At 38.5% G+C, this 19528-nt stretch overlaps 1 protein-coding gene across 2 annotated transcripts; it reads right to left on the bottom strand.

Annotated features, from left to right (window-relative positions):
- Nucleotides 1-1073: 1073 nt before the first annotated feature.
- On the bottom strand, nucleotides 1074-16651 carry NUDT15 (nudix hydrolase 15). 2 transcript variants are annotated; one of them, XM_064493159.1, is made up of 4 exons: nucleotides 16472-16651; nucleotides 12580-12776; nucleotides 5736-5875; nucleotides 1074-3477 (listed from the first exon to the last, which is right to left on the bottom strand). In XM_064493159.1, the coding sequence occupies exons 1-4, from the start codon at nucleotides 16627-16629 to the stop codon at nucleotides 3412-3414; spliced, it is 561 nt and encodes a 186-aa protein (XP_064349229.1). In that variant the 5' UTR covers nucleotides 16630-16651; the 3' UTR covers nucleotides 1074-3411. The 2 variants fall into 2 exon arrangements, with proteins under 2 accessions (XP_064349229.1, XP_064349230.1); XM_064493160.1 differs by having other exon boundaries at nucleotides 5763-5875.
- Nucleotides 16652-19528: the final 2877 nt, after the last annotated feature.

Genomic DNA, 19528 nt, shown 5'->3' with positions numbered 1-19528 from the left:
GCAAAAGTAATACAACATCCATTGTGGAACATTTAGCAAATATGGTACAGCACAAAGGAGACATGATGAAATTAATAGCATTCTACTCAGAGATCATAATTAACATTTTGGTGTAGACCATCTTAAAAATCCACATATATGCATTCTGTTTAAAAAAAAATAATATGTATTTTGAGGTGCTGTTGTATTTTTTATTAGTGATCTCCCTACAAACTGACAGTTTATTTAGTGTTATAAGAATGGGCTTTTTCAAAATTCCCTCTGCTCAAATTTTTTTCTAACCTGAGGTTTTCTGTACACAAACTACTGTTCCTCTCTAACGTTTAACAGTAGGGTTTCATCTTGATGAAGTATACACAGTAATGTTGATACCTGGTCAAACTTAGAGTAGGATTCCAAAGTTTAAAATAATGGGCCCCTGTAACCTGCAGTTGCCTTTTGGAAAAGCATAACTCACATTAAGGATGTCAGACGTGTCAGAGCACAATGGCCATACTGGTTACACATAAAACTCTCAAAAGTGGTATTTCTCAAAGTGTGGACACAAGCCAAGCGTATTGCTGGGCTGGCTGCTACGAGGCAGATTCAAGAACCTGCTCCTTACCCGCTGAATGGGCGTCTGTGTGAGGCCTTCATGTTCCAAGTCTGAGCACCAGGGCCTTTCTGGCCCATCAGTCACTGCCATTCACAATCCAAGAGTCTTAGAACCTCTTCCTTTTAGGGGTTTTCACTTATAAACCAACACAGACAAAGAACATAACGAATAAAACCAAACAAAATTAGACTGGGCTAAGGAATATAAAAATTCCTTATGAGTGTGGATGGAATAGTGGATTGGCAAACGAATGGGAATCTCAAAGCCAAGCTGCTGTGTATGTGCTCACTTGGCGTTTACCCACAGAGCTCTACAACCCCCAGCCAAAAGCCTTGGGTCTAAATGTATTTCAGAATTTGGATTTTTAAAAAATACTCTATAAAGTTAACAGAACTTACGTATCAAATGTTACAGAATATCCCCAGCAAGATATGAAGGGGCGTCTTACCAACTAAACACATTAAACTTTCATCTTAAGGAACGTTTAACACTTTATTTAGCCACATCCCCCCACAGTACAGGAATTTGTCTTCCGCATCGTTCCTCACCAGGAGTAAACCGGCATTTGGATTTCAGCTTCCCCACCTTCTTTTTGGGCTTTGTCTTTTAACCAGGGCAGCTCTGTTTCTATTTCAGATTCTAGCCCCATCCCTATACCAACAGAAACAGCTCTCCTTTGTGTCCCTACAGATACCTGGAACGCAGTATCTGCATTCCCTCCTCTGAGTATCCTCAGTACGACTTGTCTTATTCCAGCCCAGGCCAAGGATTAAATACTAGAAGGTCAATTTTTTACTCAACCAGTATACTTTGGGTATTTAGTATTCCCAGTCACCACTGGCTGCTGGGTATATAATAGAAAGACTCGGTCTCTGGCCTGAAGGAGCTTCCTTTCCTGGGGAGGCAAGCGATGACCAGAACACAGCAATGGTGTGTGTTGGGGTTTACAGCACTGAGCCAAACTGAAGACCGCAAAAACGCAACGGCAGTGCCTGGCCACGGTAAATGCCCACCAGGAGTCACACTTGATTCCTGAAATGTGAACATGTTTCCTCTTATTCACACAATATTTAGGTAAACTATGTGCTGTAAGTGAGCACCTATTTTAAGCCATTTTTAAGGAGGAAGCTGTTTTAGGAGCATTTTATCTGCAGAATCTATTGCTTCACAAATGCTTTAGGAATGAATTCAACCCATTAGAAGTTAAATCAAGTTCATAGAAGACAAAAGTGGGTGACTTTAGAAGAACACAAGTGTCACAGATAAATTAAGCCTAGAACCTTACTAACTGAAAAGCCACCTCTGAAGTCAAGCTACAATAGAAATAGTTAAGGCATAGTGTGTCAGAGTTGGCTTAAGTTTAGAAGGCTTCAGAGGGAGGGATACTTGGAAGTGAGGTATGAAAAATGAGTAAGGTTCTGTTAAGGCAGATTAAGGGTGGGGGTGACATTCACTTCAGAAGGAGCTGCAGACACACTGGCAAGGTATGGTACACTTGAAGTACAAAGAAATATGCCTGGAATATAGGGTGTGAGAAAGTGATGGGGGTAAGATGGGAAAATTATGGAAGACCTTGCATGTTAGGTTAAGAGTTTTATGGGGAACTTCTCAGAAGTCTGGGAAGACAAGAGGCATGACCAAATCCATGTTTTTGGAAAGTCACTCCAGGAGTACTGCTGAAAATAAATCAGAAGATGAAGATGGTAAATTTTATATCATATCCCCAGTCAATCAATCAATCTGAAGGAAAAGCTGCAGGAACAGGCTGGGGAGAAAATGAAGATCTGGACCAGGGAGGAGGCACTGGGACAAGGAGATGGAGGATGGATTCAAGAAACATGAAAGAAACAGGATGAACAAGATAGAGTGGCTGTTTTATGTGAAGAAAGGGAATCTAATCTGAGCAATTCAGCAGATGTAGAGTCATTCCCTGCGAGGAATGAATACAAGAGGAAATTCAGTTTGGAATGTATCAAGTTAGACAGACGTGGAAAACGTAAGGCAGAGATGACTGGTGTGTGATTGGGTCTGGAGCTTAAGGAAAAAGTCAGCTGTAGACAGTGTTGTTTGGGGAGTCATCAAGAAACAGGTGGAAAGTGAATGTGTAAAGAAGAAAAAAAAGAACAGAGGCCAGGAATATGAGGTCAAACTGAAGCTGGCGGAGTCTGGCTTACCTGCTACTTTGCTTCTCTTGCCCGTGAGTTGTTCTGACAAATAAAGTGAGTTCCACTGCTGCTTATAAAGCTATTAAGCAATACTATTATGCAAAAAGCCAAATACTTACACATCTCAAACATAAAAATGGACAGAAATCTAGAATGGAATCTGGGATTAAGGAAGTGTGACAGACTCAATTTACAAAACAAATATTATTAAGCACCAACCATGGTACTTGGCACACAGTAGATGCAAATGAAATGCTTATGGAGTACATAAGTACAAACTTACTTGCTCAATTTATTGAAGTCCATAAAATGGAAGGCTTGGTACAACCTCTTAGTCAATGTATAGTTATTTTTAATTTGCATTTTTCATGAACAATACTCAAGTGCAGTACTGACTTCTAAGTATAACATAAATAATTATTAAAACAAAATAGTGAGGCAACATCGTGTGAGTGATTTTACGCTGGAAGACTGTTTTCTCCCATACAGATGACTCCCTGAGCTTGCTTTCTCCACGGTCTCCAGATAACACGATCCCTGATGCCCAAAAAGAGACTTGTTTCATGTGAAGTTACATTTGCCTTATCTGGAAGCTGGCAGTCCAGATAACCAAGAACTGCCTCTTCCAAGTGGATATCAGGGAGGCCGAATTCACGTCATGCTCCGCTGGGAAGATCTCAGCTGGGATGCCGCAAAGGCCAGTGAAGGGGCACTTGCCTGTATCGGGAGAGGGCACATCTCAGAGCTTGATGTAGCAAATACATGAAGAGGAACCCGAGGGCTTGATTTCAGACTCTCCAGTGTCCTGGCAGAATGAGATGTCCTTCAGAAACTCTAGCTGACATTTCATTTTATGAGGATATTGTTAGTAGTCAGCATTAGGTTTTTTTTTCTACTAAAGGCAATTCTCAAACTATCTAAGAATTAACTGATTACTTAAGAGTTCTAGATCCTGCTCTGTTCACTCATTTAGAGAAATATTTACAATGTGATTACCAGATGCCAACTGAGGATTTTAGGTGCTGGGACAAATGCAATCCCTTTCTAATATGAGTTATCTTTTTACTATAATTAAGAGCCCAGGTTGGGTTTTTTGGGTTTGTTTTTTTTTTCCTCCCATTGAAATAAGCCTCATGTCAAATTCGGTAAATTTAAAACAAACAAACGAAAAATCTCACAATTTCCTAATGAGTATGTCTACTAAAGTAAAAAATTTAAAGTAGCAGATATGGAAAAAATTCCACAGGTTAGTGATAAGCTTACAAAGCTATAATAAAACATCTGCTTGTATAAGTACTAATATAAAGAAATATCTCAATAAACTCCCAACCAACTATATTTGAGGTAAAGCTCTGGAGGAGTTTCATCTGTAAGACTTGTCTGGTTTCTTCTTATCAAGCCTCCCTTGTCTACCATTTAGGGAGGAGCCAGGGACAGACAAAGATTAAGTCAACTGAGGAAGGGAGTAAAAATGGAAGGATGTAGAGGACTCAAATAAGAGTAGAAAATTGTGAAATTCATCAGTGTATCTGAAGTTCAAGGAGTATACACTAATTTACTTGAGTTCCTTGCACATTCTAACATTTAAAAACTATGAGAAAATTAAACAGAAAATGAGATTTGTAAATTGTAAACTATACAAAGTACACATATTTTGAAAAAAGAGAACAATTAAGAACAGAACTTTAAAAATGATCCTCATTTTGTTGGAGAAAGAGCCTTCCGTAGCACTTATTACAACAGTAGTTGAGTCTTTCCAAAGCCAGCTCTAGAAGCGAGGATTTTACAAAAGCAGGCTCATAAAGAAAAGGATGTGAGTTTATGGTCTAATCCAGCAGCACTCATACTTTTGGGGTTTGAATCCCTTTAAACTCTTAAAAATTATTGATGACTGCAAAGAGGTTTTGTTTTTGCAGGGTTTTATCTAGTGATATTTATATAATGGGAATTAAAACTGAGATATTTTAAGAATTTTTAAAAATTCATTTACAAACAATAAAAACTCATAAAAAATTGCTTTAACATAAAAATAGCCATTTTTCTTTAAAAAAAAGAACCAAAAAACACAGTGAGAAGAGTGGAACTGTTTCACATTTTTACAGATTTCTTGCAGGTCAAGTCTAGTAGAAAAGGGCCAGAATCTCAAATCTGTTCTTGAATTCAGCCCGTTACAGTATCACATATCACACAGCCTCTGTACATTCAGGAAAGAAGAGAATGAAAGAAACAAATGATGTCTTTGTATGACAAAGACAGTTTTGACCTTGAGTACCCTTGAAAGGGTCTCAAGGACTTCCCCAGGCCACACTGTGAGTACTGCTGCCCCAGTCTAATCACATTTTACACACGTGGAAGCTGGGTCTCACAGAGATTAAGTGAGAAATCCAAAATGACAGGGCCGGTTAGTGATGGGACACAGGTCCTGGACTGTTTGCCTTACTTCTCTGGTTTAGGTTCTCAATCAGAAGCCTGGGAAATGCACCCTAATGATTTGTCCTGCTTGCTCTAGTTGCGGGACTGTCAATATATCACCAAATTTTTTTTTATCTTAAATAAAACAGAAGAGGAAAATCAACAAATGTGATAAGTTCTGCACTGGGTACACTTGAATTAGGGTCTCTCTTTGAACTGAAACACTAAGACAAACCCTGCTGCACTCTCCATGCAAACTGATAAATGACAAACAGTACAGTTAATGTCACAGAGAAATATGGAAAGTAGAATCACCACAGTATCACCATTTACAACATTTTCTGAGTCTGAAAGACAATTCAAGACATAATCCCAGAAAAATTTTCACAAGCACTGGCTGAAAGGATGTTGGGTATATTAAGAGACAGCAAATAAACTGGCAATTATAGGAAACTTTTCAGATAAAATGGAGTTGTTCTGAAATGTAGACTTTTTTCATTCTCTAACCAGACCTTACTTTGTCTTTTACGTGAAAAAAATAATCAGGGAATCTTCTAGTTCACCTCTAGGTGATTTCCTTTATATCCTACCAGATGATCCAAATCTTCTTTAAATGGATCGTAACCCTGTTCCTTTAAACAACGCAGTGCCCAGAAAAGCTGGTCCAGGGGAGGAAATTCTTCCCAAGGAACCCATTCCCAACCTAGAAAAGAAAAATACCAAAGCAATTTCTTTAGCTGTGAAAGACACAAAGGATATTTATTTTAACAAATTAACCTATACTAACAAAATTAATTAAATTTTAAAATGATTTGCCACTAATTAGTGCAATAGTGATGCTACGCATTAGCTTGGCTATACAAACATAATTTGCATTTAGAATGACAATCTTAAGAAGACTGGTGATCATGTAAAACATGCTATTATTTGAACACAAAGTCAAGTTTACAATGGCCACACTGTGATAAAATCCAGATTTAATACCATTCAATTTTCATTTAAATATTTGGCTAAGCAAAACACACAGAACTTTATATACTACAGATCAGACTACATTAAAATAAACCCATGTCCTCACCTATAAAATAAGGTTAGATTACAAAATTTCCATGCTATCCTCCATTTCTTAAAAACGTAATGGAAGCTGAGCAAAGAATAAAAAATATCGTCTGTGCTGTGGTATATTTTACATAGAAAGACAAATAAGGAAGGAGTTGATTTTTAAAAAAATCATTGAAACACAAAACATTTAACTGTCTATTAATTGTAAAATATATGAAATTGTAGCAAAATATTCTAGAGTGGCATTTTCTTTGATGATTTAAATGTAAATAATATGGAAACACAGATGCTCATGACAGGTGAATGTACAAATTATATATTAAGACTACATAAATTTTATGATTATTAGAACTTCATATTCTAAATAAGTTTATAACTACATGTATATACTTATTTCATTAAGTATTTTTCTGCCTATAAATACAGGTATGGAGTTTCACTCTGGGAAGACAGGGGACACAGAATCCAAGAAATTGGAACAAGTTTCAGAAAAGCTGATCAGCACCTGTGACCACAGAGTAAGAGAGAGAGAGGGAGGGAGCGAGGCAGGGAGGAGACACAGACAGAAACAATGTGCTGCAAGACGCTGAATTACCTGAGTCTCAAGAAAGCTGTAGTAGTTTTTTCTATCTCCTAGTAAATGAAGCACCTGGATAATCCTTCTAATTATAATCAGAAGGTTGGAGGAGAAATGCAGTAACCAGTAAACTGAAGCAAGCTATCCAGATCCAAGACCGGATGAACACGGGGCAGAGACTGCCGGCCTATCTCACAAACAAAACGAAGACCCCCGAGCCATCACACCCTGGCCAGGCTGCAGCTGGGTATCAGTTCCCCCAGCAAACCTGGTACAATTCTGCCTTATACTTCTGAAGGCATGAGTAATTTTTACTAGGTCAGCTGAAGGCCTTTGGATACTTTCTGGGTGTTACTGTGTGTGATATTGTGATACAGAAAGTATATATTTGGTCTTCATCCCTGTTTTCTGGCAGGGTTCCTAAAATCTTTGAAATTTCCTGAGTGATAGAGGTCAGAGAAGCCTCCTTTGTTTTCCATAATAAGCCCCTTTCAAAACCATACCTGATGCTAATGAGATGGCTGGAGGCCCCTAGATAGCTTCAGAATGGGGGGCTGGTGACAAAAAGCCCAAGGGGGACAGAGGGGCTGAAGCCTGGGTTAACCACCAATGGACAATGATCAAAATAACTATAGTAATAATAATCATGTAAAAATCCAATCATATAGGAACCTCCACAAAAACCCTAGACAACTGGGTTCAGACAGTTACTAAGTTGGTGAACATACTGTGGTGCTGGGAGGGTGGCAAACTTGGAAAAGGCATGGAAGCTGCACACACACCCCCTACCCCACAAATTTCTTCCATTTGGCTGCTCCTGAGTTGTATCATTTATAATAAAATGATAAGTAAAGTATTTTCCTGAGTTCTGTGGGCCATTCTAGCAAATTATTGAACTTGAATACGGCATTGTGGATACCTTTGATTTATAGCCAGGCAGTCAAAAGTAAAGGAGGCCTGGACTTGAGACTGGTGTTTAAAGTGGGGGCAGTCTGTGGGACTAAGATCTTCAACTTTTCAAATCTGATGCTAAGTTAGATAGTATAAATGATATATTCAGTTTGCTGCTGCAAACAAGAGACATAGAGTGGCAAATTATACATTAAAACAAGAGCCTACAATGTGCTGCCTATAACAGATCCCCTTTAGGGCAAAGGACTCATACAGACTGAAGGTGAGGCGATGGAAAAAGATGTTTCATGCAAATGGAAATGACAAGAAAACAGGGGTAGCAATACTCATATCAGACAAAATAGACTTTAAAACAAAGTCCATAAAGAAAGGTAAAGGATACTATATAATCAATATAATCAATGTAAGAATCAATACAAGAAAAGGATATTACACTGACGAATACATATGCACCCAACATACGAGCACCTAAATACACAAAATAATACTAACAGACATAAAGGGAGAAATTAATAGGAATACAATGACAGTAGGGGACTAACATCTCACTAACATCAATGGACAGGTCTAGAAAGGCAGAAAATCAGTAAGGCAACAGAGATCCTAAATAACACAGCAGATAGCTAGACTTAATTGACATTTTCAGGACATTACATCCAAAAAACCCAGAATATACATTCTTTTTAAGTGCACATGGAACATTCTCTAGGATAGATCACATGCTCAGACACAAAACAAGCCTCGACAAATTTAAGAGGACAGAAATTATTTCAAGCATCTTTTCTGACCACAATGGTATGAAATGAAAAATCAACCACAGAAAGAGGGTGGAAAAACAAAGATTGCATGGAGACTAAACAACATGCTACTAGAAAATCCAATGGGTCAATGATAAAATCAAAGAGGAAATTTAACAATACCTTGAGACAAATGACATTGAAAACACAAACACAAAATATCTGGGATGCAGCAAAATCAGTCTTAATAGGGAAGTTTATAGCTATACAGGCCTTTCTCAAAAAACAAGAAAAACCTCAAATAAACAACCAAACCTACCAACTAAAAGAATTAGAGAAAGAAGAGCAAACAAAACTTAAAGTCAGCAGAAGGGAAGAAATAATAAATATCAGGGAGGAAATAAATAAAATAGAGATAAAAAAAATGGGAAAAAAAAATCAATGAAACACAAGAGCTGGTTTTTTTGAAAGAGTATACAAAATCAACAAACCTCTGGCCAGGCTCACAAAGAAGAAAAGAGAGAGGAGCCAAATAAACAAAATAAGAAATGTAAGAGGAGAAATTACAACTGATACCACAGAAATACAAAAAATACTATGAATAATTACATGCCAACAAATTGGACAACATAGAAGAAATGGACAAGTTACAAGTTTCTAGAAACATACAGTTCAAAACTGAATCAAGAATAGATATTCTGAACAGAGTGATCACTAGAACTGAAATATAATCTGTACTAAAAAAAAAAAACAAAAAAAACCAAAAAAAAACCTCCCTGCAAACAGAAGTCCAGAACCACATGGCTTCACTAGGGAATTCTAACAAAGAACTTATACCAATCCTTCTCAAACTCTTCCAAAACACTGAAGAGGAAGGAACACTCCCAAACTCATTCTATGAAGCCACTATCACCCTGATACCAAAAAACAGGCAAAGACACTATCAAAAAAGAAAATTACAGGCCAGTATCTTTGATGAATATAGATGCAGAAGCTCTCAACACAGTATTAGAAAACCGAATCCAACAACACATAAAAAAGATCATACACTATGATCAAGTCAGATTAATCCCAGGGTCACAAGGATAGTTCAGCAGATGCGTATCAACCAATGTGATATACCACATCAACAAAACAAAGGACAAAGCCCACATGATATTCTCAATAGATACAAAAAAAAATTTTGATAAAAGTCAACATCCATTCATGATAAAAACTCTTACCAAAGTGGGCACAGAGGTAACACATACCAACATAATAAAAGCTATTTGTGACAAACCCACAGAAAACCTAATACTTAATGGTGAAAAACTGAAAGCCTTCCCACTAAAATCTGGAATAAGACAAGGATGCCCACCCTCATCACTTCTATTCAACATAGTATGGGAAGTCCGAGCCACAACAATCAGACAAAAAAAAGTAATTAAAGGGATCCAAATTGGAAGAGAAGAGGTAAAATTGTCACTATATGCAGATGGCATGATATTATATATAGAAAACCCTAAAGGCTCCACACAAAAACTACTAGAGCTGATAAAAAAATTCAGTAAGGTAGCAGGATACAAGATGAACAGAAATACCTTGCATTTCTTTACACTAACAATGAAATATCAGAAAAGAAAGTAAAAAAAAAAAATCCTTTTAAAACTGCATCAAAAAACAAAATACTTAGGAATAAACCTGACCAAGGAAGTGAAAGACTTATAAGTAGAGATCTAAAACACTGATAAACTAAAGATGATTTAAAGAAATGGAAAGATATTCTATGCTCTTGGACTGGAAGAATTAACATTGTTAAAATTGCCATACTACCCAAAGCAACCTACAGATTTAATATAATCCTTATCAAATTACACCAGACATTTTTTACAGAAATAGAATAATACTAAAATGTATACAGAATCACAAAACACCCAGAATTGCCAAAACAATACTGAAGAAAAAGAATGAAGCTGGAGGCATAACCCTCCCAGACTTCAGACAATACTACAAAGCTACAGTAATCGAAACAGCATGTTATTGACACAAAAACAGACAAATGGATCAACAAAACAGAACAGAATCCAGAAATAAACCCACACACCTACAGTCAATTAATCTTTGACAAAAAGCCAAGAATATACAATGGAGAAAAGACAGTCTCTTTGGCAAGTGTTGCTGGGAAAGCTAGACAGCAGCATGCACATCAGTGAAGTTAGAACACTCTCTCACACCATACACAAAAATAAATTCAAAATGGCTTCAAGACTTACACATTAAGACAGGACACCATAAATCTCCTAGAAGAAAACAGGGAAAATATTCTCTGACATAAATCATAGTGATTATGGTCAGTCTACCAAGGCAATAGAAATAAAAGCAAAAATTAACAAATGGGACCTAATTAAACTTATAAGCTTTTGCACAGCAAAGGAAACCATAAACAAAATGAAAAGGCAACCTACAGAATGGGAGAAAATACTTACAAACGATGTGCTTGACAACAGCTTAACCTCCAGAATATACAAACAGCACGTACAGCTCAATACCAAAAAAACAAACAACCCAATCAACAAGTGGGCAGAAGACCTAAACAGACATTTCACCAAAGAAGACATACAGATGACCAAAAGGCACATAAAAAGATGCTCAACTTCGCTAATTATCAGAGAAATGCAAATCAAAACTACAATGATGTATCACCTCACACTGGTCAGAATGGCCATCATTAAAAAGTCCACAAATGATAAATGCAAGAGAGGGGGTGGAGAAAAGGGAACCCTCCTACACTGTTGTTAGGAATGTAATTTAGCACAGCCACTATGAGAACAGTACAAAGATTCCTTAAAAAACTAAAAATAGAGTAACCATATGATCCAACAATCCCACTCCTGGGCACATATTCAGAGGGAACTCTAATTTGAAAAGATACATGCACCCCAATGTTCACAGAAGCACTATTTACAATAGCCAAGATGTGGAAGCAACCTAAATGTCCACTGACAAATGACTGGATGAAAAAAATGTGGTACACACACACACACTATGGAATACTACTCAGCCACAAAAAGGAATGGAATAATGCCATTTGCAGCAACATAGATGGACCTAGAGATTATCACAAGTGAAGTAAGTCAAAGACAAATATCATATGATAACCACTTATATGTAGAATGTAAAAAAAAATGATACAAATGAATATATTTACCAAACAGAAACACACTCACAGACATAGAAAACAAACCAGTGATTACCGGGGAGAAAGGGGGAAGGGGGAGGCATAATCTGGGAGTTTGGGATTTACAGTTACTAACTACTGTATATAAAATAGATAAGCAAGGTCCTACTGTATAGCCCAGGCAGCTATATTCAGTAGCTTGTAATAACCTATAGTAAGAATATGAAAAAATATATGTATGTATAACTGTATCACCATGTTGTATACCAGAAACTAACACAACACTGTAAATCAACTGTACTTCAATTTAAAAATATATATATATATTTTCAGTAAGTTTAACATTTTACTCTTTAGCTCCCTTTCTCATGGCGTCTTACAAAGTTTGAAGAGAGATGATATCATCACAAATAATATCATTTATTGTCATTAAAACTTTCAGAGCACTCAATTCAACACAGAAGGTAACAGATAATGGTTTTGTGAGGTTAATCATTCTCTGTAAAAGGAAGTTATAATCCCTCTTGTACAGGTGAGAAAACTGAGGAAGGAATATTAAATGTTTTGCTTAAAAATCAGTTTGAAACGAAATGAAACTCTAACAATAAATCTAACACTGACTGAGTACTTACTTACAGTGTTCGCTAGGCCTGTTACGTGCACTAACTCATTCTATCCTTACAACAGCCCAACTGAGGTAGTTACTGTTATCACAGATGAGAAAAGAGGCCCAGAGACCTAAATAACTTGCCCCAGGTTACAAACCTCTAAGCGGAAGAACCAACTCCAGAGCCAGTTCTCTTTCCAGCTCTGTCCTTTTGTCTCCACGATGTAAGAATATTTACATCCTAATAAAGTATAATTACATTTTAATCTATTCTCTTCACATGGCAATATAATGTGATACTCCTTCAGACAATATGCTCTCAAAGAAAACACATTATTATATGTAATTCTCTTACTTTCATTTTTTTCAGGCTCTACATTCTTTGGTTCTGAATCATGAGTCGTGTCCACCTCTCCTTTCATTAATATGGTGACATAATGATAATTCTCTTTCTCAACGAAAGAATTCACAACCGAGGCAAAGCGAACATTTTTCAAGTGAAGAGCTGTTTCTTCCCAGGTTTCCCTTTGGGCACATTCTTCCCAGCTTTCACTGGAAAACAGAGACACATCATTGTATTCAATTACATTTACATAACATTGTTTTTTGGGGTTTTTTTGCCATGAAATTCTTGGCTAGAAATTTCTAGGGTAAAGCAAAAAAGAACTGTAATTGGTTCATGCTTTAAAACAATAAATCAACAGCCCTACCTTTAACATTTGTTTATCCTGTCTCTAGGTATCTGAAGACCAAAAGGACTTCACATTGAACCAAAAAAATGAGTATTTAGCCAATTCAGCAGTAGTTCACATGCCTGGAGGCAACATGAAACCAGCAGGTGGTTTAGTATATCAGTTAAGAACACAGGCTTTGGCATCAACTAGACTTGGGTTTGAGTTGGAAGTCCATTATCTTCCATCTTGGATAAGTAAAGAGAGAGAATGCTACTTTCTTAAGGGGTTGTTTTAAGTGTATCAAGAAGTCGACAATGTCCTTTCCAGTAGGCTCAGAATTTTAGTTTAAGCCTCAAAATTGAGAACGATAGGCAACTCTAAATTCTAAAGAGTCAAAAGATGCCATTTGAACTTAAGGGTTTGCTAAGGAAGGCCAGAGTAGTCTTTTGACCTTCACCCTAACCAGTCTATGTAAGAGAGACAGGAGATCTTCAGGAGGGAGGAAAGTGGTAAGTTTTCAGCCTAGTTAGGAATGTTTCCCTTCCTCCTGATGAGGGGCCAACTCTGCCCCCAACCAAGTGAGAGATGCTCCAAAAGAATTAGTCACTGAGACTGGGTGTGGCTCTTGAGGAGGTACTGGTGTGTTACTTCCCTGCTAAGGACTGAGCTGTGGAAACTCAAAGGCCTCCCCCAATGCATCAGAGTGGAGGTGTAGGAGGGAAAGAGCTCTTGAGTAAGTCTGAAATGTGTCCCTTGGTGTTTAGTGACACATGTGAATACAGAGGCTGATGCTCATTCCCACTTTGGGAATTTGGAAGGCAAGGGACAGGCTAAAGCAGCTCACGATGGCTGAACAGGGAAAACGGGCAGCAGTGAAAGCATCATTACCAACATGTTTCCCTTTGGGCCCAGCAGACGCTATAGGGGACGGCTGGGGATCCCAGCAGGAAGAAAATGTAGGGTGGTGTGCTAAAAGCAAGAACCAGGGGAGGGTCACAAAGACCTATGTCAGTCACCTGTGTCAGGGAACTGTGCAGTGCAGCAACCCTTGCAGGACTTCCAAACAACCAACAAACACACCCTAAGAAAGAGAGCACATGTGTGAACGCTGCAGCCAGAGGGCACGTGGGTCACAGCAGCACTACTCGGGTAAAAGTTCTGCCCCCTCCTCTCCTTTCTGAACACACTGGAGAAAGAAATCAGAAACAGTGAGAAGAGGAGGAGGTGGAGAAAGAGCAAAACAATGGTCCACATCTTCTTCACCACTACGAAGGAAAGATAAATGCTTGGAAAAGGATCATAACAACCAAAATGTGATTTATTTCTATAATCAAGTGAAAGGAATTTGCAGAAAATATCATAGAACAGCAGAGAAGGGAAAGATCAATTACATTTGAAGACAACAGAAGGAGAAAATAAAGCCATTTCCTGTTTGTTTCCCATAGATTTAGTCCACTCAGTTTACCAGTTATACAAAGATAAGTGAACGCATACATGTGAAGAACTTAGCATAATATCTGGTACTTAAAAAGATCATTAAAGTTCCATTTTGGCTATTATCATTCTGAGTCATTATCAATATCTGAGTCAAGACACCAACATTTTCTTGTGCTATTATTAAGCTATCTCTACTATTGCTCTAGTAATTATACATTCTAAACAGTGCTTAGTTTGTGCTCTAAGTTTGGCTTAATGCTCCCCAACAACTGACAAAGTACAATAAGGTATACCTGTCTGGACAATTTGATTTTTAATCTAGAAATTTTATTATTTATGAAATGATAGCTTATCTTAATTATCTAAAATGATAAACTTGATGCTTTTAAAAACTCTGAAGAACGTTAAAAAAGTTCCATGTGCTGGAAGAATTTCATAAAGATCAAAATCTTGATTAAAAGGCACTAGGATGAAGTCTCTATTCCTAATAATCACTTTATAACAAGTGGTTTAGAAGAATATAGTCAGAATGTGAGAAATTCTTCGACTGACCTGTATTCAATATGGCATGGGAAGAAAGGGGAGGGCAGTTTCTGTTAAGATTGAAGGACTTAAAAAAGGTATCAATCACATGCAACATGTGCCATTCCTTTGATCTGCATTGGTACAAAACGGTAAAAAGATATTTTCAAGACAAATGGGGAAAATGGTACAGACTACGTATCAGATGTTATTAAAGAATTATTTTAAGGTTTGAAAATGGTATTGCAGTTACATTTTTATAAAAGCCTATTACAGTTACATACTGAAATATTTCGGGGTGATATAGTAACACGCCTGAGTTTTCCTTTAAAATAGTCTAGAAAACAAGGGGGGGGGGTGTCTGAAGGGAGAGAAGAACAGTAAAGATGAAGCAAGAACAAGCTGAGCAATGTGTACCTGAGGATTCACTCTTTTCTCTACTTTTATGTATGTTTGAAACTTTCAATAAAAAAGGGGAAAACAAGCTCTAGGTCTGCCCGCTTTAGATGCTGTTTATCTGCTGCTAACTTTATCCTTATTCTCACTTTCAGAAAGGCTGGGACCTCGAACCCTTTACCAGAGTAGCTGCACCTGGACAGAGGTCTCCTGGAACAATAGAATATAAAGCAACTATAAGGGGCTAAAAATAACTATATGCATGCGCAGTTGAGGCAGCTATGAACAGTAAGATACAAAAGGCCACAAATCAACTGTCATTTCTGTGGAGCTGAGAGCAAAAGCAGGGCACTGTGCATGACCCCTGCATACAGCACCACCAAAGGAGTAGGCAGACCACCTAAGCTAGGCCTCCTGCCCAAACGCCACCCACCTTACTTCACCTCATTTAAAGAACCAGCTCGCCATGCCCTCGGGGAGCGAGCCAGGGCACCTGCTTCTTACTCTTTCCCGCCTGCTGCAGCACAGGCCCCAGTAAAGCCTTGCCTGAATTTCTCCTCTAGCCTATCAACTTCTATTGATTAAGAGTCCAAGGCCCAGATGAATCCACCTTCTAGCACAACCCCAGGCTTTCTTCGCTCCTGTGTAGGATAGACTTCGTCAGTCTGATCCATACATCGTATCACAGAACGCCAAAGCAGAGAGAGACCTCAACGAGTAGTCCGTCCAACTTCCCCATTTTAAAGACAGAGACACTGAGGCCCAGAGTTTCACTGGCCCATTCGTTTGGTTAAAGCGCAACTAAACTTAAGGGAGCAGGAACCAGTAAACATATCCGCAAGCGTTTATACCACCAGCAACCCGTGCGAATGTGTTAACTGACACGACTGGACCGCTCAAGGTTTATAAACACCCACTTTCCCTCCCTCAAGAGCGAGCAGTGAAGGAAAAAAAAAAAAAAAACACACCTGACGAACCAAGTCCCAGCCGCGCCAGGTCCGGCGAGGAGCTGAGGACAGCGCAGGCGCAGTTCACAGGGAGCGAGGCGAGCCCCCCCGCCAGCCTCAACCGGCGCAGCACCCCCTCCCCGCCCGAGGGAGAAAAGAGGGACGCGCGAGAAACGACGCAGCGTCGGCACGCACGCACGGACGCACGCCGTGAGCGGCATCGCCCCTCAGTGCATGTTCCGCTTTCCCGGTCAGCCGGGCGGCTGCTTACCCGAACTCCAAGTGACCCCCGGGAAGCTGGAAACTGCCGGCTCCGAAGGACCCCTTCCTCCTCCCGAGGAGGACGCAGCGAGGATGCCTGCAGCTGGTCACCACTACTCCTACCCCGACGCCCGGTCTTCGCCCCCGCGCCTCCGCGCTGCCCGACATCGCGCGAGAGTACCCGGCTGGCCTCGGCGGGAGGCGACGTTCGCCCCGCCCCCTGGGCCGTCGCAGGTGCGGGCCTTCAAATGAAACAAGAGACCCTGGCTCCCGCCGCCCGGCCTTTGTGGCAGGTGTCTCTATCTCACCTAGGGGTTTCAGCTTGTGAAGGTGGTTTCTTCCCGAGGGACTGCGCGTTAAGGGCTTCTTTGAAACTAATACCATTGGCTGTTGCGCTTTCAACATTCATTATGTATCTACTCAGATTCCTCCAGCAAGCTACTTTTATAAACCTCTGTGCTTTTACACTCTTCTTCTCCTTCCTCTTCCTCTTCTCCTCCTTCTCTTCTCCTTCTTCTTCTCCTCCCTCTTCTCTCTTCTCCCTCTTCTCCTTCCTCTCCCTCTTCTCCCTCCTCTCCCTCCTCTCCCTCTTCTCCCTCCTCCTCCTCTTCTTCCTCTTCTTTATTATTATTATTATTATTATTATTATTATTATTATTTATTATTATTATTATTATTTGAATGAGCTTGGCTACAGTAAACTCACTCGGCTATAACTCAGATCAGTACAGTACCAGAGCAAGGACAAATAGTACAGAAACACCCTGGTACAAATAACAGTATTAACAAATCATAGGAAGAAAATTAAGGACTAATCAATAAATGATGCCGGGGCCAATTCGTTACCTATTTAGGAGGAAAAATAAACACTGGTCCAGGTGTTTGCACATCGTGCACCACCACCAACAACAAAAAAACCCAGTTGAATTGGAGTTGTTATTAAAACAAACCGAAAACAAATGACTAGTTTCTGGACGGGGAGAATTTTTAAAATTAATATACATTAAGTTTTACTTCTAAAGTAAGGTATGTCAAATGGTACAAAAACTATAGCAAAAACAACCTTACCTTCCAGCACTGCTTCCATTCACTTTTAACTCTGTTATTTCTCATATTTGCCTGCATATTCTGAATATGCTTATTCTGCATGTTATGGTAAATGAAGACTGAGTAAACATTTTTACAGCATCTCTCCTTCCACCCAGAAACACAGCGTTCAATGTGTTGTGCACCACAGATACTCCATAATATTGTCCCAAGTAAAAATTGGCAACATCTGAAAAGGATAATATATCATGACCAAATGGGGTTATTTGCAGAAATACAAGGCTGACTTAACATTTGAAAACTCAGTTAATGTAATTCACCATATAAAAGTGGGAAAAAGGAAACATATAATCATCTTACTAGATGCTGAATATACGGACGAAATTCAGTACTCATTCAAGATTAAAAAAAAATAAAACTGGTAATAAAAGGGAATTTTAACAACCTTACCTAAGGCATTTGTAAAGACCTACAACTAACACATATTTAATGATTGTTAGGGCTGAATCATATGCCCCCAAAGTTCACATGTTGAAATCCTAACCCCCAATACCTCAGAATATAACTGTTTTTAGAGACAGGGTCTTTAAAGAGGTAATTAAGTTAAATTGACAGGCAGATTCTAAAATTTGTATGGAAATGCAAAGAACTAAAAAATATTTTTTTAATTTTTAAAAAAAGAAATTTGGGCGATTCACACCACCTGATTTTAGACTTAAGATAAAGCCACACTAATCAGGAGATTAGGTGTCGGTAAATGTACAGACACATAGATCAATGGAAAAAAAATAGAGAAGCCAGAAATATACCGACATATTTATGGTTAATTGATTTTGAAAATTTTTCAAAGGAAATTCAACAGAGAGAAGATAGCGTTTAAAAAAAAATGAAGCTAGAACAATGTGACGTACAAATGTTAAAAACAAGAGAGAAGAGGAGCCTTGATCTATACCTGGCACCATGTATAACAATTAAAATGGACTGTAGACCTACATAGAAACAGCTGAAAGTATAAATTTTCTAGAAGAAAATACAAGAGAAAATCTTTGTGATCTTGAGTTAGGCATAGATTTCTTAGATATGATATCAAAATCATGATCCATAAAAGAAAAATTGTTCATTTGGACTGCAGCAAAACTTAAAAGTTACTCTCTTTGAGAGACACTGCTGTGGACTGAATTGTATCTCCCTACAGATTTATATGTTGCAGGCCTATCCCCCGAATCTGTTTGATTGGGGGCCTTTAGGAGGTAATTAGATTTGGATGAGGTCATGAAGGTGAAATCCTCATAATGAGATTAGTGCCTTTATCAGAAGAAAAAAAGAGCTTGATCTCTCTCCCCCCACCATGAGGACATAGATAGAAGGTGGCAATCTGCAAGCCAGAAAGCAAGCCCTCACCAGGAAGTGAATCTTCCAGCACTTTGGTCTTGGACTTCCCAGCCTCCAGAACTGTGAGAAATAACTGTCTGCTGTTTAAGCCACCCAGGCTATGGTGTTTTATTATAGCCTGAGCTGACTAAGACAAACTATTTAAGAAAATGAAAAGACAAACTACAGGCTTGGGAGAAAATATCTGCAAAGCGTTATTTCTGATAAAGGACTTGGATCTAGAATATGTAAGGAATCCTCAAAACCCAGCAATAAAGCAAACAAGTAAATAAATAGGCTAAAGAATTGAAAAGATGTTTCACTAAAAAGAGATAACGGGTGGCAAATAAGCACATGAAAAGATGCTCATGCATCATTAAAAAACTACGCTGATACCTGTACACATCTGTTACAATGAATAAGATTGAAAAAACCCCACAAAAACTGGTAATAAGTACTGGTGAGGATACAGACTAGTTAGAACTCTCATACATTGTTGGTAGGAATGCAAAATGGTACAAACACTTTGGAAAACAATTTACTGTTTCATATAATGTTAAGCATATGCTTATCACACAACTCAGCAATTCCATTCTTAGATACTTAAGAGAAATGATAACTTATGTTCATTCAAAGACCTATATGCAAA

The sequence above is a fragment of the Camelus dromedarius genome, chromosome 13 (genome assembly GCF_036321535.1).
Source record: "Camelus dromedarius isolate mCamDro1 chromosome 13, mCamDro1.pat, whole genome shotgun sequence".
Classification (NCBI taxonomy): Eukaryota; Metazoa; Chordata; class Mammalia; order Artiodactyla; family Camelidae; genus Camelus; species Camelus dromedarius.
The sequence above is the reverse complement of the archived record's forward strand: the minus strand, read 5'-3'. Positions and strand labels throughout refer to the sequence as shown.